A 22,652-nucleotide genomic window follows, 5' to 3' on the forward strand; every position below is an offset into this window, starting at 1 on the left:
TAAAAATACCTTTGTAGTTGCAGCTCTTTCAAAAAGCTAAATACTGCACTGGTGCAATCAGCCTCCCCCTCAGTCTCTTTGTCAAGGTCACAGCATGTCCAAGGACAGGCAGGGCAGGGTCTTTCCAGCCAGTTTAGGGAATGGCTTGTGAGAGCAAACAACACACCCCTCCATCAAACCTGGATTGAAAAGCAGCTCTTGACCTGCCTCCAAGCTGAGGACCTGCCAGTTGTGCGGATGGTCTGGGTGGAAAGTCCTGTGCCCCATGAAGTTGAAGTCAGCACCCAAATTAGAAAATTTGATGGCCTTGGATAGCTTTGTGAAGATAGTCTTGCAAAGAGATGGCAAGCAGGACTTTAGGCAAGAGTCCCTTTGGGATACATGGCAATAAATGAGAGCTGGCTAAACACATAAGCCTTTTAAAATTATTTTTATTAGTTGTTCTTAATACAAAGTTGAGTTCACAGTTTGGTGCAGTCATTTCCATTCGGTCCAAGCCACATGTTTCATTTTCCTTTCTTCCTTCCTTCGTGAAGCCTGAATCTAAGGACTCACCCTCCCCCAGATGTGGAGCAGATCCTTGCAGGTCACCAGGCGCACAGAGACGTGCAATAAATACACAGGGAGCGCTGGTTGATGTTGGTTCCCATCCATCCTGCTGCAAAGACACAGGAAGGGCTTCAGTGCCTCGTGGTGCCTGGTTTGTGTTAGAGCACGTATCCTTCTCCCAAACCACATCCTGAGGCAGAGGAACGTGGAGCTCCCTCCCCATCAGCTTTTTCAAAGTGTTGGCAACACCCGTCCCCTTCTTCGTCATTTAGTAATGGTTGGTCTCTGAATTTGTTTTTAGGGATCTTTGAAAGACTTTTTGTTGTTGTTTCAAAGTTTGCCTTGAAAAGGGAGTATTGATTTTGACCTATTTTTAACCAGTATATTTCAGCAGATAATTGGGTAGCTGCTCTAAAAAACAAGGCTGCCCTATTTGCTCTGCTTAGTTTTAATTCAAAAGAAAGAACACATTTTACTCTTTCTTTTTTTCTTTAATTGTATAAAATAGTAAATTTCTGTAATCCTGTTTAGCTGGCCAAATACACATAAATATGCTTTAGTGCAACTTCAGTGCCTGATAATGAAAATATGGAATAAATGTTGAGTCCAGCTTTCATGCCTGACTTTTCACCAACACCAAATCAATTAATAATGTAGCAACTCAGCCTCAGAAGATTCAGATTTCTTTCAAACATCAAACTAGTTATTTTGGATTTGCTCCTGAAACATTTGACCAATAATGTTAAGACATTTTGAACATGTTTTAGCTAGGTTATTCTTTAATTTTGAAATAATGGAAATGGGGAATGCCTCACAAAAAGGATGTAGCTCAATTGTAATCATGCTTTCCCCTTCCTTGAGTACTCATTAGCTTTGTGTTTCTGCATGGAAACCAGGAAACCATGTGCTAGAGCTCTGTAGTTTTACTGATTTTGGTCTGGCACAATTAACTGCCACGTTTCCTTTTTCTGGAGTGTTATTTGCTTGAATTTTTAACTCTGGATAGGGATCTTGGGATACCAACAGTGAGCAAAAACCTGTTAATTTAAATAGCTCTTTACTGAGATTTGTAGGAACTGCAGCAGATGTTGCTAAATGACCTGATGGCCAGAGGCTGGGACTGCCAGTGGTATTGGGGCAGTGCACCTCAATAGTTCTTTGTTTACATTTTCATTGAAAATCTTTTTAGCTTATGAAGAGAAATCTGCTGAATTTGTGTTGTTCTCAAGGTTGTTCTGCTGCTCCTGTTTTACGCATGTCACATAAGCTCCATGGCATGGTTTTCTGTTCCTGTAAGGAAGCCAGGGAAGAGGCCTTTGCCTTGTCCCTGCTTTAAGACCTCATCTGTGATGTTTCTGCTATGTTTGATGGTAGGCAGCAGTGTAGGAAGCAGGAAAAGAAGAAGGTGGAAAAGCCTGAATACCTCTGAGCAGGACAGTGATGTGCTATACAAGGAGGAAAGGGGAATGGAAGGGAAATGAGAAGGGGAAGGGAAAGAGAGAAGGAGAAGTTAGAGTATGGTAATTCTGTTTTCAAAGAATTGTCTTATAAAGTTGAGAGCAAACTTGGAAATTCTTTGGTTTCCTACATTATTGGATGGCTCAGCCAATTTGTTAAGGGGCTGTGATTCTTTGCTATGCTGTTATAAAAGCAACAACTAACCAAAACAACAACAAAAACCAACTGCAAACAACTCTGTTCTCTTTCTTGCTACTCATTATATACAACCAGAGGGATACATGCTTATCATTTGACAGTAAGGAGAGCTCAGCTGAATTCACTGCCCTCAGGAGCTTGCACAACAATATGAGTTAAATGTTTATACTTTTCATGTCTGCGTGAAATATCCCTTGGTTTTGGAGGTGTTTGTAAGAATCTTCTAAACTAAAAGCAAAAGAAAAGGAAGAAACACTTATTGATTGAAAAGCAATGTGTGAAATTAACAGTATTCGTTGCTGGTTGTAATTATCTCAAATACACATACTTTGTAGACAGCTTGTGTTTGTTGGATCGAACTCCAGTTATCATGGTAAGATTCCCTTGGTGACTTTATTTCTTATAGATTTGCCAGCTTTTCCTTCTTTGTGTAGTACAGGTAGCAGAGGAGTAATATCAGCTCAAAGATGTGATACCTGTAAAAATACCTTTGAGCTTGCGAAGACACCAGCACAGAATATCAGTGTGTGACAAACAAAGGGGAAGAAAGGTGTTTTTATACAGATAGGAGAAAAGGGTTTAGAATTGATCCTTACTAGAAATAATGTACTCTTCCTCAGTTATGCCATTTCTGATTCCTGATGTACTCTCCAGATACAAGCATCAGCATCTACATTTGTGTGGAATGTAACTATCTGATGTACCTTCCTCTCCAGAGCTATGCTTAAGAGATAACATAAACTTATGACCCTCACTTTTTTTTTTTTTTTTGGTGTTGAAATTTCTGCTCTCAGGAGCATAGAGGAGAAAATAAACAGGGTCTTATCTTTAGAGCTGGTGCTTTTTGCACAGTTTAAGAGTCTGGGTTTTGCTCAATGTTGAATCTCAGCAGCCTTGTTGCATACAACTGATTGCAATCCATAGTTCTCCTTATAACTATTTTTTTCCTTACCATCTTGCCAGTTTTGACCCATTTCAGACTAGGAGTGTCCCACCATTGACCTGGGAGGACACGTTGTGCAAATCGTGGCCTGGCATGTGACAGGCTTCTCCTGGGTGTAGGTCAACTTGACAGCACATGCAAAGTTGACCTTGTTGCAAGGTTGGCTCTGGTGAAGTTAATAGCAGCCCTGGAGGGACTGGAAGCCTCTTTGTTGGATTAAACAAAGCTGCCTATTTCAGTCTGCCATGGGAGGGTATAATTTAAAACTTTGAAACCAGAGAAGCAAAATTATCCCTTTTGGTTCTATTTCTTGTGCTGATCCCTAGTGTCAAATACTGGATTTGGATATCTAGCACAGCTGAAAATGCATTTCTCTTTCCAAATGAATGAATGCTGCTTGTTTGAGTTTATTTACACTCTTCTCCTTGTCTACAGATATTTTCTTTTATTTCTATTAGGCAATTGCTAGAATATTTTTTATTTAGGTTGTACATGCTGGTCTAACTTATGTGTCCCTGTCCACTAGAATCCTTTCTCTTTTCTAGAGAGGAAGCTGCAAAGATACATGCATTAGGACTGGCCACTTCATCTGTTTTCTGTCTCTTCAAATGTAATAAGAAGTGACCTGAAGTATTCTACCCCAATGTTAGCAGTCAGCATCCAGGGAAGAGCTCAGAGCAGGGCAGTGGGGTCGCAGTGCATCCCAGCTCCACAGCCCAAGGCAAGAGATGATCCAGCAATGATTAAGGCTTTTTTCCTAGATTACTGTGCTGAAAAAGATGCTCAGTGACAACTACTTTGTATTCAGATTCCCAAATGGGCATCCCACTGTGGTGAACAGATCCATCCCAAATGGACAACTACTAGTATTTCAGGCATAAAACTTATTTATTTTTAGTATTTTTTGGGGGCTAACATACCATTATGATTACAGAAGTAGTCCCTGAAGGTATGAGCAGTTCAAATTCTGCTACTTAGATTGTTTATCACATCTGTGATGTTATACAACATGAAAAACTAAAACCAACCAACCAAAACAAACAAAAAAGGCATTATTGCTATTGGGCCACAGTTCTTGTATTGACTTGATGCCTTCACCAGAAGGAAGGTGCCTACCTGCTCACCTCTGTGTTCAGCAGGCCTTCAAAGAAACATTCATGTGCTAAGTAGATGAAGAAGGGAGGATGAGAACTGTTGCCATGTCCATTTTGCAGAGGCAAGTTGGAAGAGAGGTGTAGGAAGGGTGAGTGAAGCACACAGAGCTGAGGTGTCACAGGTTGGCTCAGCTGGAGGGTTTTGCAGTTTCCCACGATGAGATGCGGTTTGTCCCAGCCAAGACACAAGTCTGTGGCAGAGCTGAGCTCCTAACACCATCTCCAGCTTCACAGGGGAAGGTCTTAATGCCCAAACCCTCCTTTCTTTTCTCTTTCTCTAGGAAGATCTGGAGATCAATGTGATTTAATTGGGGGGAAAAAATAGTATCTAAAACCACGTACAAGTTAGCCTAGTTTTACTAGTGCATAGTGATTGTAATAACTTGTGAGAAAACAGGAGAACTTCTCTTACTCAGAAACAAGCTACTGTCTCCCCAGCTCCTAGCTGTCCAAGCAATGATTTATTCATTTTTTCGGTCTGCTTTACCAGAGGGAATTCTTGCTGGGCCTTAACTTATTGTTCCCCTAATTTCCTTCAGAATATTGTGCTTTACTAATGCAGACTCAAACCAACATCCCTCAGCGAGCAAACAAGCAAGGAGCAAGTCAATGGGGGAAACACTTTTCCTCTTCTGAGGATACAATTTGCTGTAGGCTCTGAAAGTGAATCCTCTGAATGGGAGGGGAAAGTAATGGAGAGTTCTAGTTCAGTCATCCTGAAGTCAATTCTGCCTCTTTGGATTGCAGGGAAGAGTTTGTGGGTGTTGATGACATCTTCTCACGCCACAAAAAAACTTTGCCAAAAAGAAAAAGGCAAATTGTAATGTAAGAGGAGAAAGAACTAGAAAATATAAGTCTGTAGAGAAAAGAAGGTAAAACCATGCGAAATTATGTATTATGGTTTAAATAATGCTGCTTTTATAAGATTCACTCTGCCTTCACATTTGATAATTTTCCAGGGGTCGATGTGGGAATAGGGTGTGATATCAGCGTGGAAATTATTTGTGTGGTTCTTAAGCTGATAACAAGTGGTGCTTGCTGAAGTGTTATGAGCAGAAGAGTGTGTGCCCTCACAGTGTGCTTTTTCGATTCTTCTAAACAGAAAATATAAACCAGGGATCTAATGCCTGTACTTGTAGTAATTCCCATTTCATCTCACAACTCCGTTTTGGAAATATTGATTGCAAGGGAAAAGTGTTATGGTGCTTCATCAGATTCAAAAGGAGCTTTTAAGGTCTTGCAGCAGAACTGTGCAAATGCTTTGTGGGAGGCTCTGCCACCACTAGGAAAAAAAAGTTCATTTCACAAGTGTGTAGATTAAAAAAAAAAAAAGGGGGGGGAGGGCAGGGAGGAAATACCTTTCTGAATTATCTTTATTTTTCTTTCACACTAGATATGTATCATTTTAAGTGTTTATGTGTTTCTAATTACTGTGCCACCTGAACATTCTGTCATTTTTTTTGCTGTATTTATGCTTAGGACTGCCAGTCATAGAATCATAGAATGGTGAAGGTTGGAAGGGACCTTAAAGATCATCTAGTTCCAACCCCCTGCCCTGAGCAGGGACACCTCCCACCAGACCAGGCTGCACAAGCCTCATCCAACCTGCCCTTGAACAATTCCAGGGAGGGGGCATCAAAAACGTCCCTGGACAATCTGTTCCAGCATCTTCCTACCCTCAAAGGAAAGAATTTCTTCCTCATGTCTAATCTAAATCTCCCCTCTTTCAGTTTAAAACCATGAGACCATGGTGACTCTTCTCAGATAGCAAACAAGCCATTTGTTTGAAGGAAAAATCTAATGCAAAGCAGGAGAATCTGAACCTGGGGACACTCTCATGCTTGATAACAAGAAGTTTCAGCTTTAGGAATTCTCTGAGAGATGTTTTTGTCTTGTCACATACCGTTTTATTCTGCAGCAGCTTTTTTAACTTTGCAACTTGCTAACATCAATTGACTGTCAAATAAGTAGCACTGTGAGCTCATGAATAAACATTGTTACATTTACATATTAACAGAGGTCCTTTAGCTGAAAGGAATCCATTTGTGTTACAGGAATATCAATTATTTACTGTGTTATGTTGAATTAATTGTATTTTGCTCTCTCAAAACTCTACAGTATGTATATCTTACAGAGTTTGGATCCAATGCACTAATATTAAAGTGGTAATCAATGCTGCTTCTTGCTAATAAATTACTCCCATGTATTTGCTGGATGCCAAGGATAGTCTGAAGCATTTATTTAGAATTCTAGTGGGATCTAGTTTCTGCAAAGTTCACCTAGAAGCAGAATTTCAATATTGTTGCTGTTTTTTGAAGGGAGAGGGAAAACATGTTTGAATTTGCATGAGCAGTGGGGCAGGACACTTAGGAGAAAACAAGGGTATTTCAGTCACAATCTGGGCTTAATAATGCCTGAGAGCACTGGGGAGTTGTCAGCTATTTTTTATTGTAACCCAATTACAATTTTGTTTAGTCTAGGACAGCCTGCTCCTAATTTCACTTTTTAATCCACATCTACAGTTTTCCAAACCATTTAAAAATCGTGGCATGGTGTGGGCAGGCTGCTCGGGCACCATCCAGGCACTGCTGCAGCAATGGTAAATTCCAACCCATTTCTCAAGTTAAATGCTGTAACCCTCAAATTGCCCTGCCTTGGTGCTGCAATTGGAGGGGAAAAATCCTCAGAAAAGCAGATGGGTTGTACTGAGGAACAACTGATTTATCGAGCTACTCCTGGAATTTCAAAACAAGGAAATACTGTCTCGCAATCCAGTAAGTTTGTTTAATGAAGTGTAAGTTAAGTGTAAACAGTCTTAAAATATATGTGAGTTTAGGCTTTTGGATTAAGAGTAGCTAGAACAGTGTTAACTCATTTGAAGGACAGGTTCAAGAGGCTGTGTAGGTGCTTGGCCCCTTTTTGCAAACAAGTGTTTGAGCCTCCTGCTTCTGAGAGGGCACACGGATCACCAGACCCTTTTGATGCTCTTTCAAAGCTACCAAAAGGAAAAGTAGATTTACTTTCAGATGCTTGAGATGAAAAAAAAGAACTTGTATAATCAGGGAAATGGCTTAGTGAAGGTTGCACACACTCGTGGTGCTGCTGAAAATGCAATCCAGATGGCTTGATCCCTGCTCAGTGCTGGAGCACAACTGGGATTTCTGTGTGTTGGTGTCTTGTTTAGACATGAGGAGGAAATTCTTCCCTGTGAGGGTGGTGAGACACTGAACAGGTTGCCCAGGGAAGCTGTGGCTGCCTCATCCCTGGAAGTGTTCAAGGGCAGGTTGGATGGGGCTTGGAGCAACCTGGGCTGGTGGGAGGTGTCCCTGCCCATGCAGGGGGGTTGGAACTGGGTGATCTTTGAGGTCCCTTCCAACCCAACCCTATCTACAGTTCTATGATTCTGTGAATGTTTGTATATGTAGAGATACTTTGTCTATTGTTCTCACAGAGATGCTTGATAATACTGTTGACCATATCTCCAATTGCTCCAACACCTTTTTTTTTTCTTTTTTTTTTCTTTTTTTCAAAAAGCTAAAGCCGCATTATTCTTTCTGAAAACTTTAAAATACATATTAAAATATTTAGCTGTTATTGGAAAATAATCGTTCTGCCTGACTGTACTAAATGTTGAGTTTCATGATGGTCTTAGATGACATTTACAGCTCTCCATGAGAATATTTAGCATGCTCATCCTGAAGGGAAAAAGCTGTTCTGTATCTCTGATCTCAGCACTACAGGTTTGCTCTTAATGCTGGAGGTACCAGCTTTGGACATGGGGATCTTGAGCTGACAAAGGCCACGCAAAGCCCAAACCCCGTTACTTGTGCCTCACTTGGAAATACAGTTCAGCAAGGCTGAGCAGTAGTAAGAGATTCTATCAGTGCTTGATGTAGTTATGCTGTTCTAAGGAGAAAGAAAAGAGGAAAGTCAGAAGTGTATCGGATGTCTCCTGGAATTGATGGGTGCTGCACCACGCTGCTTCTCTTCCCAGGCAGGATGCTCTCTGATGTGCAGAGTTGCCAAGTGATGCAATTAACTGCTTTAGGGAGCACCATGGTGTCCAGAAAAGCTGGGTGTGAAATCCTGCAGCTTCATGCTGCCTCTCCAGGCTTGTTTACACTGAGCTGTGACTACAAAGCTATGACTCCACAAACACTTCTCTTTGTTTCATTTCATTTTCATGATACATTTCTTTCCTCCCTGTTTGCTCCTCCCAAGCAGGGCCTGACCCTGCAATGGCAGACATATGTCTAGCTTCTTGGCAGACCAGGGCTGGTTTGGTGATGGGCTCTGTCTGGGGTTGGTCTCAGACAACTCTGTTTTCCTTTTTCAGAGTCACCCAGCCCTGCTGCAGTTTGTAATAGAAGCTGAAGGCAAACACCTGGTCATCGATCTGGAGAGGAACGAGTAAGTACTCTTGTTGCATGTTCCCTTTGTACTGGGGGGTTCTCAAAGAAGGGTTATAATTTTAAAATTGAACAGGCCCCTAACAAGAGGGTTTTGTTCCAGTTTGGGTTGTGTGTATTTGCTCATTGTTTATAGAGTAAGAATCTCTATGATTGTCTTCATTCATGTGGGACTGAAAATGGACATGCTGCCTCTCAGTGTTTTCCCATTGAGCATGATTTGTCTTTGATTTGGGTTTGTCCTCCTTTCCTGTGGCAAGCCACACAGTGGTGTGGAAAATCCTGCAGTTTTGGAACTGTTTTTGGAGGACTCATCCCTCCTGAAGCTGCCTGTGACCATGGTTGCCAACAGTGGTTGTTGGCCTCTGCTCAGGGAGAAGTGTCAAGCACTTGGGCTTAACCTCTCACGGACTTTTAATCGGGAGTTCACTGGGATTGCTGGCAAAGGACTGGTGATGGGACATTCGTGCTGTTCAGGAGGCCCATGACCAAAGCTGAGCTTGATTCCTTGTTTGTGGGCTATAAATGGTGTAAATTCTTCCGCGTGCTCTTGACAACTTCCACTCATGTCCATGAGCTTTCAGAGGGGGGTACCAGGGGCTGCTGTAGAGATGGTCCCACGGGCAGAAACTCGGCAGATTTTTTTACAAAGAACCACACAGAAGTAAAGTCCCTTCTCTGAAAGTCCATGACGAGCAGAACCAAAGTCATCAAAGTCTTAATCTACCCTCTCAGTTGTTCAACCAAGTTTCCTCTAAGATCATCTCTAAGATATTTTGTAGCAACTCAGATCAGGATGGCTAGATGCTGCTTGTCAGAGGAAAACAGAGATCACTTTCAGCTTAGGGGAAATGCTTTATCCATGTTAGCAAGGCTCTGTCTGTCCTGTAGATTCCCCTGCTGTGAAATAAAAGCAGCAGAGGTCATTTCTTTTAGTGTAATAGAGAGATGATAAACATAAGCAGTGCATTTTTATGTGGTAAAGGGAAGGAATGTGCATGTGAAAGCAAATGTCCAAGGGAGTTCAGGTGCCCTAAGGCTGGTGATGGACAATGTCAATGGAAAACCATGGAGCACTTCTTCAGTCCTCCGTAGTTAAATAACACACAACACTTTTTATTTGCAGTCTTTTGGATGAACCCTGACATCATGCAGCTCTGACAAAATCCAGTTCACTTTGTTATTCAGTGTCAGGTCCAAATCTTGAGTTTTCTTGACATTATTTTGAGTGCTCTATAGTTGTTAATTTCCTGTCCTTGAAGGGTATGTAGATCTCCCATGCCCAGGTTGCTCTGTTTCAGTAACTAGAGGAGGACTTAATTCCTTTAGTAAACAGGGATTTAACTTTATATTCTCCAAATCTTTGTCAAAGGGTGTGCCTTCCTTCAGGAATGGGAAGCATGCAGCAATTGAGGAAACTATTTACATTCCATGTCAGCGATTAAAAGAACATAAAACTGCTAATACAGGCCTTGCTGAACATACCAGACTCTCTTGTACCTGTAATAAAGTCAGATTTAGAGAAGTGTAAGATGCAATCTCCAACTCTTTTAGAAGCAGCACGTGGAAGTGCAGTAAATTAACTCTATGAGCATCTGTCTGACTATCCAGATTTGGAGATGTCGAGATCTGCTGCATAAGAAACACAATATTTATCAATTATTATTTTTTACTTTCTCTACCTCTGTGGTGGGGTGTCCACCAGCAGATTTGCATTCTAGAAAAGCTGTGTTAAGAATATGAAGTTCCTCATCTTAGCAGGAGCTTCTAGGAGTTACTGTAAAGCTCTACGATCAGCCTTGTTTGTGTTTGGGATTTGCAGCACACGAGGCAGCTCAGAGATCCAGAAGCAGAAATAGCTGGTCATGGCTTTGCAAAATCATTTCTCCCATGTTACTGACTTTGATTTTCAGAAGAAGTAATGGTCTGAGGGTTGCAAGTTGCCACGGTGGGTGTGCGTGTAGGTCTGTGTGTTACCTGCTTCTGTAACTAACTGAGCAGATCAGTTGCACAACTGGTGTGTGCTCCCCAGGGCAGGCAACCTCCAGGCCTCTGTGCTTGGCTGTGGAAATGGGTGGTTGCATTTCTTCTGCCTGTGACGCTGGTGTTGGGCAGGGAGCATGCAGCATGGATGTCCTGCTGCTTCCAGGGGGTCCTGCAGGTTCATGGAGTGAAAAAGAGTGTCCCGGAGAGAAATGAGGAGATGCATTTCTGCAGGGCAGAGGATGGGGAATAACAGCTAGTGGCAACAGGCCAGCTTGAACCTAAGGTAGATCATGGACTCCAGAGGTGTGAGAAGGTCATTGCACACCTGGAGATGGGAGTGATGTTTCCTGCCCATGGGTCTCCAAGGCTGCAGGGAAGATCAGCAGATGTGCATACAGAGCCTGTCACCTCTGGCCTGCATCATCTTCCTGATGTTGGCAAGAAAGGTGCAGCTCAGATATCTTGAAAGCATCAGTGCTGAGCATTGGAGTAGCCATTCAGTCCCATGCCATAGGCAGAAGTACAGCCCTAAACACAAACATCTTTTCTTGAGTACTAAGTGACAACACATTTGAAGCTCTGATGTGTGTGCTGTTATTTTACTGCAGCTTCATGTAAAGCACGTTATTGCTTGGAGAATGGGGAGGGGGGAGTGTGTGTGTGTGGATGGGACCCCTACATTACATAATTTCTGCATTGGATCATGCAAAAAAAACTGGATGTGATTTTCTGTGGTTAGTAGAAACAGCTGCTTTGAGTAGTCTTGACATTAAACTCCATTTCTTGAAAACCTTAGAGATTTTCCAATCCTTGAGTTATATTTCAAAACATGATTCAGATGCATTAGGCAACCCCAAGTGGGGACTGATGTGTTATACCATCTGTTATCTATGGAAATATTTAATGTCAGTTTGGTGTTTTCTGATCTTTAGACTCAGCAAGATGTGTTCATATGAATTGGGCAAGATGTTGTGAGTTAGTTCTGGAAGAGTTACCAGTACCTAACTTCACAGCTTAGGATTTAAAAATCTCCTCTATGGTTTCCAGCTGTTAAGTTTTCTTTGGTACATATTCATTAAATACGTTAATGATTAATTTTCAGGCCTCACACACTTGTTATTGCAAAAGCAAAATGATTTGCCATGAATCCAATTTGTCAATCATAGACAACCTGCTAGTGAACTTCTGTAGGAAGTACATTTCTTACTATGATTTAGTTGCAAAATATGATTGCACTCTGGAGAACCCTGAGTTCTGTAGTGCCTTAAATGTTTTAGAAACGCTTGTCAGATGGAGAGAATTCCAGAATCAGCAAATCAATCAGATCAGCTGCACAATAAAGTTCCCTCTGGAGCAGCTGGCTGTACTGGGGTGTGTGACATCAACAATCCTGATGCTCTGCTCTGGTGCAAGGGGCAGTAATGTATGCACATAGAAATCCTTTTAAGGCTGATTGCAGCATGTGGGTCTGAGAAGTAGCCTTGCTATCATATGAAGGAAACAAAACCCCTGCAAGATTAAATCTTGCATGGGGAGTAGAACATTATGTGACTACTGGTTGTTTTTCTGCAACTGGAAACATTTTACACTCTGTCAGAACTAGGTCTGTATGCAGCAAAGTACTTAAGTGTTCTTCTAACTTTGAACACACGAGCAATCCAGGTAAAGTCAGTGGAATTGTGTGTTTTCAGAATGAATTTCATGCTCAAATGATTTGCTGACAAAGGTCATAATTATAAATGTCAAAGGAATCTAACTGGGAGCAGATGTCAAGAGACCTTCCTCGATGCTGACTCTTGTCGTACCTGAGTTTGTGGCAGACAGAGACAAAAAGCTGAGGGAAGTTGAAAGCGTGTGAGGGCAAGTGTGGAGGTAGGATGGCTTTGTCCTGAGGACAGTTTGCTTCTGGTGGGACTTTGTTGCCCAGCATTGCAGAGGGAGCAGGGAGGGAGTGACCAGGGTGGTTGCGGCCAAAGGGCCATTGGCAGCATCCCGGGAAGTGGGAATATGGAAAGAAAAAACTGAAGTGTTTTAGAGATGTGGAGCTCAGTAGTCATTTCCCCATAACTTTCTGCTCTTTTTCATCAGGTGTATAACACAGCTTTTAACAAAGCAACATAAAAAAGGGAATATATGAAATGAAATGACTTCCTCTTATTCCCCCAGTAAAAATTCTTGTTTTACCGGGAAGCAAAATCCATCCCCGGCCTTAGTGTGAGTCTTCATCACAGCCTTTACATTCCTGAGATCTCGGAGATCTCCGGAAGTTGAGAGCATCTCTGACTGTCCCTCTTGCACCTTTGCCACTTCTACATGGAGGCACAGCACCGGGGATGTGTTGGGACATACTGGCCCAGTATCAGAGGTCACTGGGAAAGCTCAGCTGCAGGACAGAGGAGGTTCCAGTAATACTCCCTTGGCCAGAAAAGCAGGCAATAGATACCTTCATGCATAGTACTAGTGTGACCTGTTCCAATGAGGCTTTCATGTTCAAAAAGCCCTTATATTCTTTTTTTGGTTAAAAAAAAATAAAATAGTTCTCTCTTCCATCTGACCTTTCTGAGTGGGAAAGCTGATTTGGTGTGTAAGTGACACTCTAACTGGATTACTTCAGCATGGAAACAACCCATTTCTAGTGCCAAAGGAAATAGCTGACAAAATATGTTAATGAATTGACATGGTTGTATCCCATCAATGGCTTGAAATACAGATAGAGGAAACAAACACCAAAAAGAGAAGTGGGACCCCTTCAGAACAGTTATTGTCACTCTGTACTGCGACTTAGCCAAAAGCTCTGTGGCCCCTGACTGTTTTATCTGCAAGTGCTGGAGCTGGCAGCTGTACTGCAGCCTTTCAGTGTGAGCTGACAGCTCAGGTTTTGCTTTAATTGAAGGAAAAAATTCGCTTTAATGGAATTAACAGTTTTCCTCTCTGTAATGATGACAGTCAAATGGTCTACACCACACTGAAATGTAGAGACTCAGCTACCAGAGCTACAGTAGTGATGGTTTCAATTTGTGGCTCTATGGGTACAGGTTATAGAATACAGTTATCATAGGATCACAGACTGGTTAAGGGTGGAAGGGACCTTAAAGATCATCTAGCTCCAACCTCCCTGCGTGGCAATTTGTTGTACTTGGTATTTGTTGTATTTGCTGTAACCTTGTGGTGTAAGATTGGCATATTTATTGTGGGTGTTGAGATATTGAGACTTGTTCCATAACTGAGTATGAGCACAGGTTGGTACTAGCAATAGTAGCTGAGGTTGGGTGGTTGGAGCTGCCTTTGGCTGCACTGTTTTGGAGCTGTGTGTTGGAATGAAAGGCTTCAGCTCCATCAGGAGAGCAATTGCTGCTTTCTTCATCTGTTTTTCCTCTCCTTACATGAACACACCAAGAGAAAGGAACAATGAGAGAAGGTATTCAAGGCTGATATAAAGTGCTGGAAGTGGGGAGGATAAAAAGAGTGGAATAGGTATTCTGGAGCTCTTCTTGTGGCTGAATGTCACAATCTCTAACATGGTCAGGCTGCTTCTCTTGCCATGCCCCACATGACAGTGGGACAGTGAGGCTGTGCCAGGTCCTCAGGGGAGAGGAGAGGACCATGTCCTGTCCACAGCCCAAACCCTAGGTCCAAGGAAGGAGGTGAGGTCAGGGGAACCAGTGCTGCTCTGTCCTTGCCCCGAGCTCTGGCACATGTGAAGGACTGGGGGATGATCCCCTTTCTCAGGTGGGGAAAGTGAGATATGGGGAAGTTGAACATTTCTGTAGGTACCTCAGAACAACAAACTTTGTTCCAACAGCATGCAAAAACAAAAAGAAAAAAATCAGAGTCTGATGGGGAGGGGAGGTGGTGTTTTCTCTGCACAAATGTTTCCCTGAGCATGGTAGTTGCCAGTGCTGCATCAGCTGACAGCTTTGAATGGAATTACACAAGATTTTGTTCATTCCATGTCAGCCAGAGCAACCCTAGAGCTGTACCTTCCAATTAAATATCTAACAGCAACAAAGAGGGAAATTCACTTGCCTGTGCAATAAATTTAAGGAAGAAGTGCCTGCTTTAGATTTCTCTCCCTACAGATACTGCAGCAGTAGAATATTATCTTTCCAGAAGTGTGTGTTTTAATCTCCCTTCATGCTGCAGAGTGTGGAGCTTTCAGCAGTTTGTTTTGGTGTTGCTGAGCAGTGAGGGAAGGGAGCAGAGCTGGTGTGGAGGGAGCAGGAACGGGTGGGCAGGGGCTGGCTCTGTCGTGACGATGATGAACGTGCAGGTGAAATGACCTTGTCTGGGTCTGTGAAATAAGTCATTAGGGCAGAGACAAGAGGTGGGGGCGTGTAGTGATAGAACAAGGGGAAATGGCTTTAAACTGGAAGAAGGGGGATTTAGGTTAGACATTAGAAATAAATTCTTCCCTGTGAGGGTGGTGAGACCCTGGCCCAGGCTGCCCAGGGAAGCTGTGGCTGCCCCATCCCAGGCAGTGTTGAAGGGCAGGTTGGATGGGGCTTGGAGCAGCCTGGGCTGGTGGGAGGTGTCCCTGCCCATGCAGACAGGGTTGGAACTGGATGAGTTTTAGATCCCTTCCAACCCAAACCATTCTAGGATTCTGTGACTCCAACTCTCTGGAAGCCTTGCACTCTCCCACTGTAGCCACGTGCCAGCCCCTGTGGCACAGGAGCTCTGTGCCCCCAAGGAGAGATGGCAACACAGCCAAGGCCAAACCCATGTGCATTTTGGCAGTAGAAGCACAAGACTGTCCAGCTGGAGCCAGACTTTGCTCCCAAAACTCCTGGGTGTTCCTCACCTGTTTCTGCTGCGTGGGCAGGTTTCAGATTGTTTTTGTCTGATTGGGTTAAAATTTGTTCTTAACAAGATCGAATCCCCAACTCTCTCAGCATTTCTATAAGCAGTGAAGGGGAAGCACTGAATTGGCTTTGCATAGTCACGTGTCCCAACATTACCAGGGATGTTTGGTTTCCTTTTCACAAATCAATAAAGACCAAATGTGGTCAAAACTGAGCAGATTCTCTTGCTTTTCAGAAACATTTGTGGATATTGCTTGCTGGCTTCAGAAACGCAGGGAGGACTGTAAACGAGGTTTCCAGTTAAAATTGAGGCTGAACCTGCTTTTAATGGATTTTCTGTTAGATATTTTCACTTTTATGCTCAGTCCTGGGGGTCCAGTGTCTTTGAATAAGGGCAGATACGTACCAGTACATCCAGCATCTCTCTGTTTGCTTCTAGTGGTATTTTGCTGGCATACACTGAGTTCCTAGGATCCTAACTTGTCCTGGAGGCTTTGCAGAGAGAACAGTGTTGCCTTCATAAAATTCTATAGGGAAAGATGCCAGCAGTTTAATTTGCTTATAGTGTTCACTGTTTCATGTATTTATTTTTAGGGGGTTAGTAAATTCAGAGTACACTGAAGTACAGTTCCTCAAATGAATTCTCTGTTATTTTATGTTGCATGTGGAAAAGAAGTATTGGAAAGGAACAATTCAGTTCTGCTCATGGTCCCTGCCTGGGATCCTGATCCACATCCCCACTTTGCAGAGGGCTGGGCACAGCATGTGCCTCCAAAAGCAGGCACTGCTTGCCCAGATTTCAACTGATCTGCACCAGAAGTGGTCATGTACCTGCTGCAGACGATTCTGGTGACCTGCAGAGGATAATTCTTAGAAGCAGTCTCCTTGTCTGTGTGTGTGGTTGCAGGGATCCCTCTACTTGTCTTCCCAAATCAGAGTCATCAAGTGGTTTGGGTTGGAAGGGACCTTATAGATCATCCAGTTCCAACCCCCTGCATGGGCAGGGACACCTCCCACCAGCCCAGGCTGCTCCAAGCCCCATCCAACCTGCCCTTCAACACTGCCAGGGATGGGGCAGCCACAGCTTCCCTGGGCAACCTGGGCCAGGGTCTCACCACCCTCACAGCAAAGAATTTCTTCCTAGTATCTCATCTAAATCTCCCCTCTTCCAGTTCAAAACTGTCCCCCTTCCCTTGTCCCAGGCCCCTCCCCAGCTTTCCTGGAGCCCCTTCAGGCACTGGAAGGTGCTCTAAGGTCTCCCTGGAGCCTTCTCTTCTCCAGGCTGAACACCCCAACTCTCCCAGCCTGTCTCTAGAGCAGAGCTGCTCCAGCTCTTGGATCACCTCTGTGGCCTCCTTTGGACTCACTCCAAGAGCTCTCTGTCCTTCTTGTTTTGGGGGCTCCAGAACTGGGCATAGCACTGCAGGGGAGGTCTCCACACTCTGCACAACTGTCCTGGATTCCTTATAGTGAATATTGAGTAACGGAGTCAAGTTCTGTAATGCAGATTTTTGTCTATAGATGTCCAAACTTATGTAAAATGATTTAAACTTCAGCATCTGACCAAGCATCCACTCAACCCTTCCCCTCTGACCCACTAAAACACAATGTGCACATCTGGGATGAAGAGGTGCAAGTTTCCCTATAACACATAGATGATAGATGGACTCTTTCCGTGTCAGGTTGGTGCTGCTTTGGCACCTCTTTGTGTAATGGTCCATTCAGGTAAAAGTCCCTTCCCTGAGGCTGCACTGCTAGGATTTTAGCTGAGTGAAGGATGTATCAGAAAGGAGGTAGTAACAGAAAGAGGATGTCCCATGTCCTGGCAATACATGATTGTGTTGGTACCAACTGGCAAAAAATGCAAGTATTAGAGGTTGTTATTAAGCTTCTCTTTTGTTGTCATATTTAAGACTCAAGCTTTTCTGCTCACTCATAAGTTTTGAAAAAAGCACACCAATAGAAATCCCCAATAAAATTGTAACAGTCAGGGTAAAAACATCAGGTTTGGCAGCTTTATCATGCTGTGGTCATGGATTTTAGGTACGTGAAGGTCCAAGAAGACATTTTTTTCTCTCACGTGCACTCGACCCCAAGTGTTTTCTGTCTTGAGGTCCTGGGACATGGTTTCCCATCCCTGTAGCCTTAAAGCAATGAACTGTTATGAAGAACTGAAGGCAGGTAGATTTTTTAAGGGGCTAAAAAGAAATTAGTCAGTCTGTTCTTCTGAGGAGCTCATACCTTAGTTACATTTAAAAGTCTCTGTCAGGAATTGAGTGCAGGAACTTCCACATCAATTTGGATCTAATCTGGCTTTCTTACCTTTTTTCTTCTTTTTTTTTTTTCTTCTTTTTCCCTCTTTTTTTTTTTTTTTTTCCTTCCCTTTTTCTCTTTTCTTCTCTTTTCCAAGTCCCCTTTGGAAGGGATTTCTAGGTATGTTTGAATGTCCACAGGCAGAGCAAGGCAGCCCTCAGCATTTCAAGCTTTTGAGCTCTGCCAGGGCTGCAGGTGAGGAGGCCGGTGGGCACAGACCCCTCTTGAAAAATATTTGGGTCCTCCTGTCACAAAAGAAAGGTAAAGAGGAGGGCCAGCAGGAGGAAGAAATTAATGCCCTACGTTGACAGGAGAAAAGTATGATCCCTGGATGTTTCTTTGGGCAATATTGGATTCAACATCACTGATGTAACGGTTTCTTTTACATTTTTTGAGAGAGGAGTAGTGACTCAGGCAGCAGGCATGTCTGCAAGGCTGCTGGCTGCAACAGCTGTTTCTCTGCATCTACTTATGGAAGGTTTTCCTCCTTAAAAAAAAAAACAAAACAAAAGAAAGGGGGAAAAAAAAAAGGAAAAGATAGACAGAAGAAGGAAAATGAAATGAAAATTAAGATAGAGAGAAAAAACCAGACCCAAGGTACTTAAGGACAAGAATCTTTTATATAGAGCTGGATTCAGAGGAGAAGCAGATATTTTCCTGGATGTTAAATGTGAGACTCTTTCCAGAAAATGTCAGTTCCTGTCCAAGTGACAGAGCAGTTTCTCAGGCTGCAGAGGGTGGCAGAAAGCACTGCTGAAGAAAGAAATACCCACTTGCAAAAGGCAGCGGGGTGGGAGGTGCTGGGGCTGCGTCCAGCTCTGCCAGCCCTGGGCCAAGGCAGGTCCCCTCCCCACAGAAGGAAATACCAAAGAGGTATTTATTTATTTAATTTCCTCCCAGCAGAGCCTCGAGGATGAATCTGTTCACATTTTGGAGATGAAAAGTTGCATACGAGCTCTAAGGTTTGCGATATCAGCCAAGAGGGATGATTCAAAAAGCAGAGTCTATATGAAGAGTCTGAGTGGGGAGGAAATACATATATGGAAACACAAGCTTGGCAATAGGATCTTTTTCTTCTTTTTTTTTTTTTTTTTTTCCCCCTCTTTGATGTCTGGCCTCAGTAATCCAGACAGATTCCTTCAAGAAATATGGCCAATTTATTTCTCTGCTTTTATCTTACTACCTGCTCCTTGGTCATTTGAAGTAGCTACAAAAAGTAGCCTCATCCCTGGCTGTGTGCAGAAGTGTGGTTTTTGTGTGAATAAAATAATTGGAGTCTACTGTAATAGTCCCCCTAAATGGGACTGGTTTTGGCAATATATGTTTCCTGAGTCCTCCTGGGATGAGAACAGAGCCTGTTCCTTCATCTGACCCACATATTTGCACTTTCTCAGTGTTGTTTAGTCCAGTAAAAGCACACTGTCCTCTTTCTATCTGATGATCTTTTTTCCCCTAAGGAAAAAAAGAGTTATGTTCAGTTACAGCTCTAGTTCTGGTTCAGCTCCACTGCAGACTCTGTCACGTTACATATTTTATCTGACTTGCATTCTGCATATCTTTGTTTTGTTAGTGCTTATGTATAAAAAATTCATATCTTATTACAGTTTTTCTGTGAAAGGAAAGACCAAGGGGAGCTGTGTATCTCCTGTGCTCTGATCAAAATAAGTAAAGTTCTGGCTTCAGAAAACTTGCATATGACATTTAGAAATAAAGTAAAGCAAGGCTCCTTAGTCAAACTCAACCAGAAGTACAAATGTGCAGCCCACTCTGACTCAAGGGGAATGGTTCCTGATTTACATGAGAAAATATTTGATAGACAGGAACAGTATTTTTGTTCTGGATATTAGGAAAAGGGAAAAAAAACCAAAACAACACCTGAATGACCAGTGATAGCACAATTGGCAATGAATGCAAACTGGAGCATAGGAGGTTCCATGTGAATATCAGGAAGAACTTCTTTCCTGTGAGAACGACAGAGCCCTGGAACAGGCTGCCCAGAGAGGCTGTGGAGTCTCCTTCTCTGGAGACTTTCAAACCCGCCTGGACACGTTCCTGTGTGATGTGCTCTGGGTGATCCTGCCTGGCAGGGGGGTTGGACTGGGTGATCTTTCCAGGTCCCTTCCAACCCCTAGGATTCTGTGATTATGTGTAATGAGAATTCGGAAAAGGAAGTAGAGATATTTTTACAACTTAGACTTTACTAGATCTCTGAAAGCCACGGAAAGAATAGTTTTATGTACATTATGTTCAGTCCCTCCTATATAGCCTGGAGTTTTTGCCTGCTTCCCTCTGTGACTTGTATCCCTATGGTTTACAGACAAGTTCTGCCTTTTCTGCTCCACATAGGTCCTTGCTTGCACTTTTTGCTCTTATCTCTTCCCTTTCCAAGTGACAGGTTAAGTAAACTCCACATTCTCCTCACAACTCCCCCAGATCATTTATTCTTGTTATAATTTAATACTAAGGCAGTAAAAGCCTTATCAGTTTTGAAACAGCAGTCTGGGTAATTCCAAGCAGATGTCTCCCTTTCTTTAATCACAACACCAGTTATTTCTTGGTCAGTCTTGATTAGCTGATTCTTACATAATGAGAGAGTATAGTTAATGGCCACTTCTATGTGGGTTGAACATGCTGAAAAGAACAGCTTAGCCCCTTGAGAACAAGAGCCTGATGGCTAAATGGAATGAGGCTTCATTATGAGTCATTAGAAAAGATGACGCTTTGGCTAACAGATGAAATATCTTTGATGAAGACCAGTTGTAAAAGCACAACTTAATGCTTAATAAATGTCTTGGGGTGACTCATAAATTCAACGTACACATTTGTTTCTTTGCTTTATGTGTCAAGTCCGGTGCAACACCATTTCCTGACTTAGATGTGTCCCCTGGCTGGATATGGGCTTAAAAAAGACACTCTCAGAATCACTGGATGAAAGATGACTGCACAATAGCTTGGCAGAAGGTTCTAAATGAAGATAGGAATGTTCAGACCCACTGCATTTGGCTGGAAAGTGGGCAAATCTCCCATTATGGACTGGCTAGTGCCTGTTAGGTGTATCATAATGTGATTAGGTTTGAAATTAATCTAGTTGGAGATTGGACTGGAGTGGTGGAAGCTAAACAGGTTGACTTGTTCCACAGACCCCTTGGATAGCTTAGGCAGTTTTAGTTGCACAAATAAAAACCTAATTTATGAAACAGCAGGGATTTCAAAGACTACCCAAGGAATGAAAAACAGAATATATCTCTTATCCTTACACAAAGAGCAAAAACCCCCACAAATACAAAGTAGATAATGTCACATTATTAGCTGGGTGATACTGTTGAGGTAGCATAAAACCCAGCAATGACTGCAACATAAATGCTTCTGAAAGAAAAATATCTGGGGAGGAGAGAAGGGAATGTGATAGGAAGGGTTTTTTTGGTTTTGTTAAAGAAGTGGGTCTTTCCAGTTAGTGTCTCTGGAAAATAAAGCAATCAAAAGCAAGTAGCTACTGTTTTCACTGTTACTTGCATTTGGGTTGAAGTGTAGTCTGATTTCTATTCATAAAGGAGTTGCATCCTCTTTAAAAATCTTCATCACTTTATTTAATGGATGTAATTTGTGGCAAATTAATGCATTTCTAACCTATTGTAGACATAATGCTCAAGTCGGACATGCACTTGACTTCCAGCTCAGGTTTGGTATAATGATCTTTTCTTAAAAACAAACTAACTACTAAACAGTTCTTGTAAAGATATTTTTATTTGGTAGCAACTCTTTGACCTTTTTACAGGAATAAGTCCTGCTCTTTTCAGAAGAAAAAAAAATAGAAATGAGGTTTCATACAAATTCAGAGGAGTACCCATCAAAAGTGCAAGTGACAATTCCTTGAGAGGAGTCACAGGTGCCTGAATGCAAAGATGGGCTTATCTTGAAAACTCTTGCCCAAGCTATTCTGCAAGAAACAAACATTTTCCCTTAGCTTAGCCACTCCTGAAAGAAAATTACTCATCATTGTCTAGGCAGCATCAGAGGGACTGCTTGATTTTTGGTTTTCCAGGAGGTCAATTCATTTGCCTCATTTCCACACCTCATAATGATTTAATTCCAATCCATGCTGCAGTCCCAAACACTTTCTGTTCTTCATGCTACGGCAAACCCCGCACTGTTATGGACCCAAATCCTTGTAATAATAGGAAAGGATATACCTGCACCTTCATTTTTCTGCTAGCCCAGGCACCATTGATCCCACCAGTGAGCCCCAAGGTGTTGTGGTCCAGCCGTGAGTCACTGGGAGGAAAAGAGCCAGCAGCAAATGTGTGTCTTTAATATGAAATGGATTCACTTAGTAGGAAAGGGCAGGGTAGAGAATGAATTGTTTAACAGATTAATGTGAATGTCTTTTATATTTTATAAACCTCTGAAGTCCCTGGTGTGCTGAGCCAGGTTTTGTTTATGTACATGGAAACATGAAATCTTTTCCAGTCCCTGTGCAAATAACACGGAATTGGACTTCATTACATTGGCTAATTTAACAAGTCCTAGGAGGCTTTTTGTTCCTCGGTAATGGAGGAGGAGCCACAAACCCCAGAACTGCTGCACCAGCACAATCTCTTTGAATGAAATAATCTTCCTTGCTTTCTGAGCTCTCTGTGAAGGGTTTGCCTGCGAGGCCGGAGCTCACAATTAGCAAAGATTTGGGGTGAAACCCGGGTTTCCTCTGGTGCCAAGCTCCTGCCAAGCTCCTGCCCAGGTTGCTCCTGCAGCATCCTCTCACATGAGTTTCCCAAGAAAGAGTTGGATGCATTCTGTTTTGGTGAAGCTGTGAGCTTTAATGGAGGGTTGGAAGATCTTTTCT

The 22,652-nt window shown here is 42.7% G+C and overlaps 1 protein-coding gene across 1 annotated transcript in view; it reads left to right on the top strand.

Moving 5' to 3' along the window:
- The window catches only part of ADAM12 (ADAM metallopeptidase domain 12), a 183,370-nt gene that overhangs the window by 36,316 nt on the left and 124,402 nt on the right, over positions 1–22,652 (top strand). Inside the window, exon 3 of the mRNA XM_051618022.1 lies at positions 8,639–8,712. Coding sequence (XP_051473982.1) covers positions 8,639–8,712 — 74 coding nt within the window. The remainder of the gene's footprint in view (positions 1–8,638; positions 8,713–22,652) is intronic.

Source organism: Apus apus, chromosome 4, assembly GCF_020740795.1.
Source record: "Apus apus isolate bApuApu2 chromosome 4, bApuApu2.pri.cur, whole genome shotgun sequence".
Taxonomy (NCBI): Eukaryota; Metazoa; Chordata; class Aves; order Apodiformes; family Apodidae; genus Apus; species Apus apus.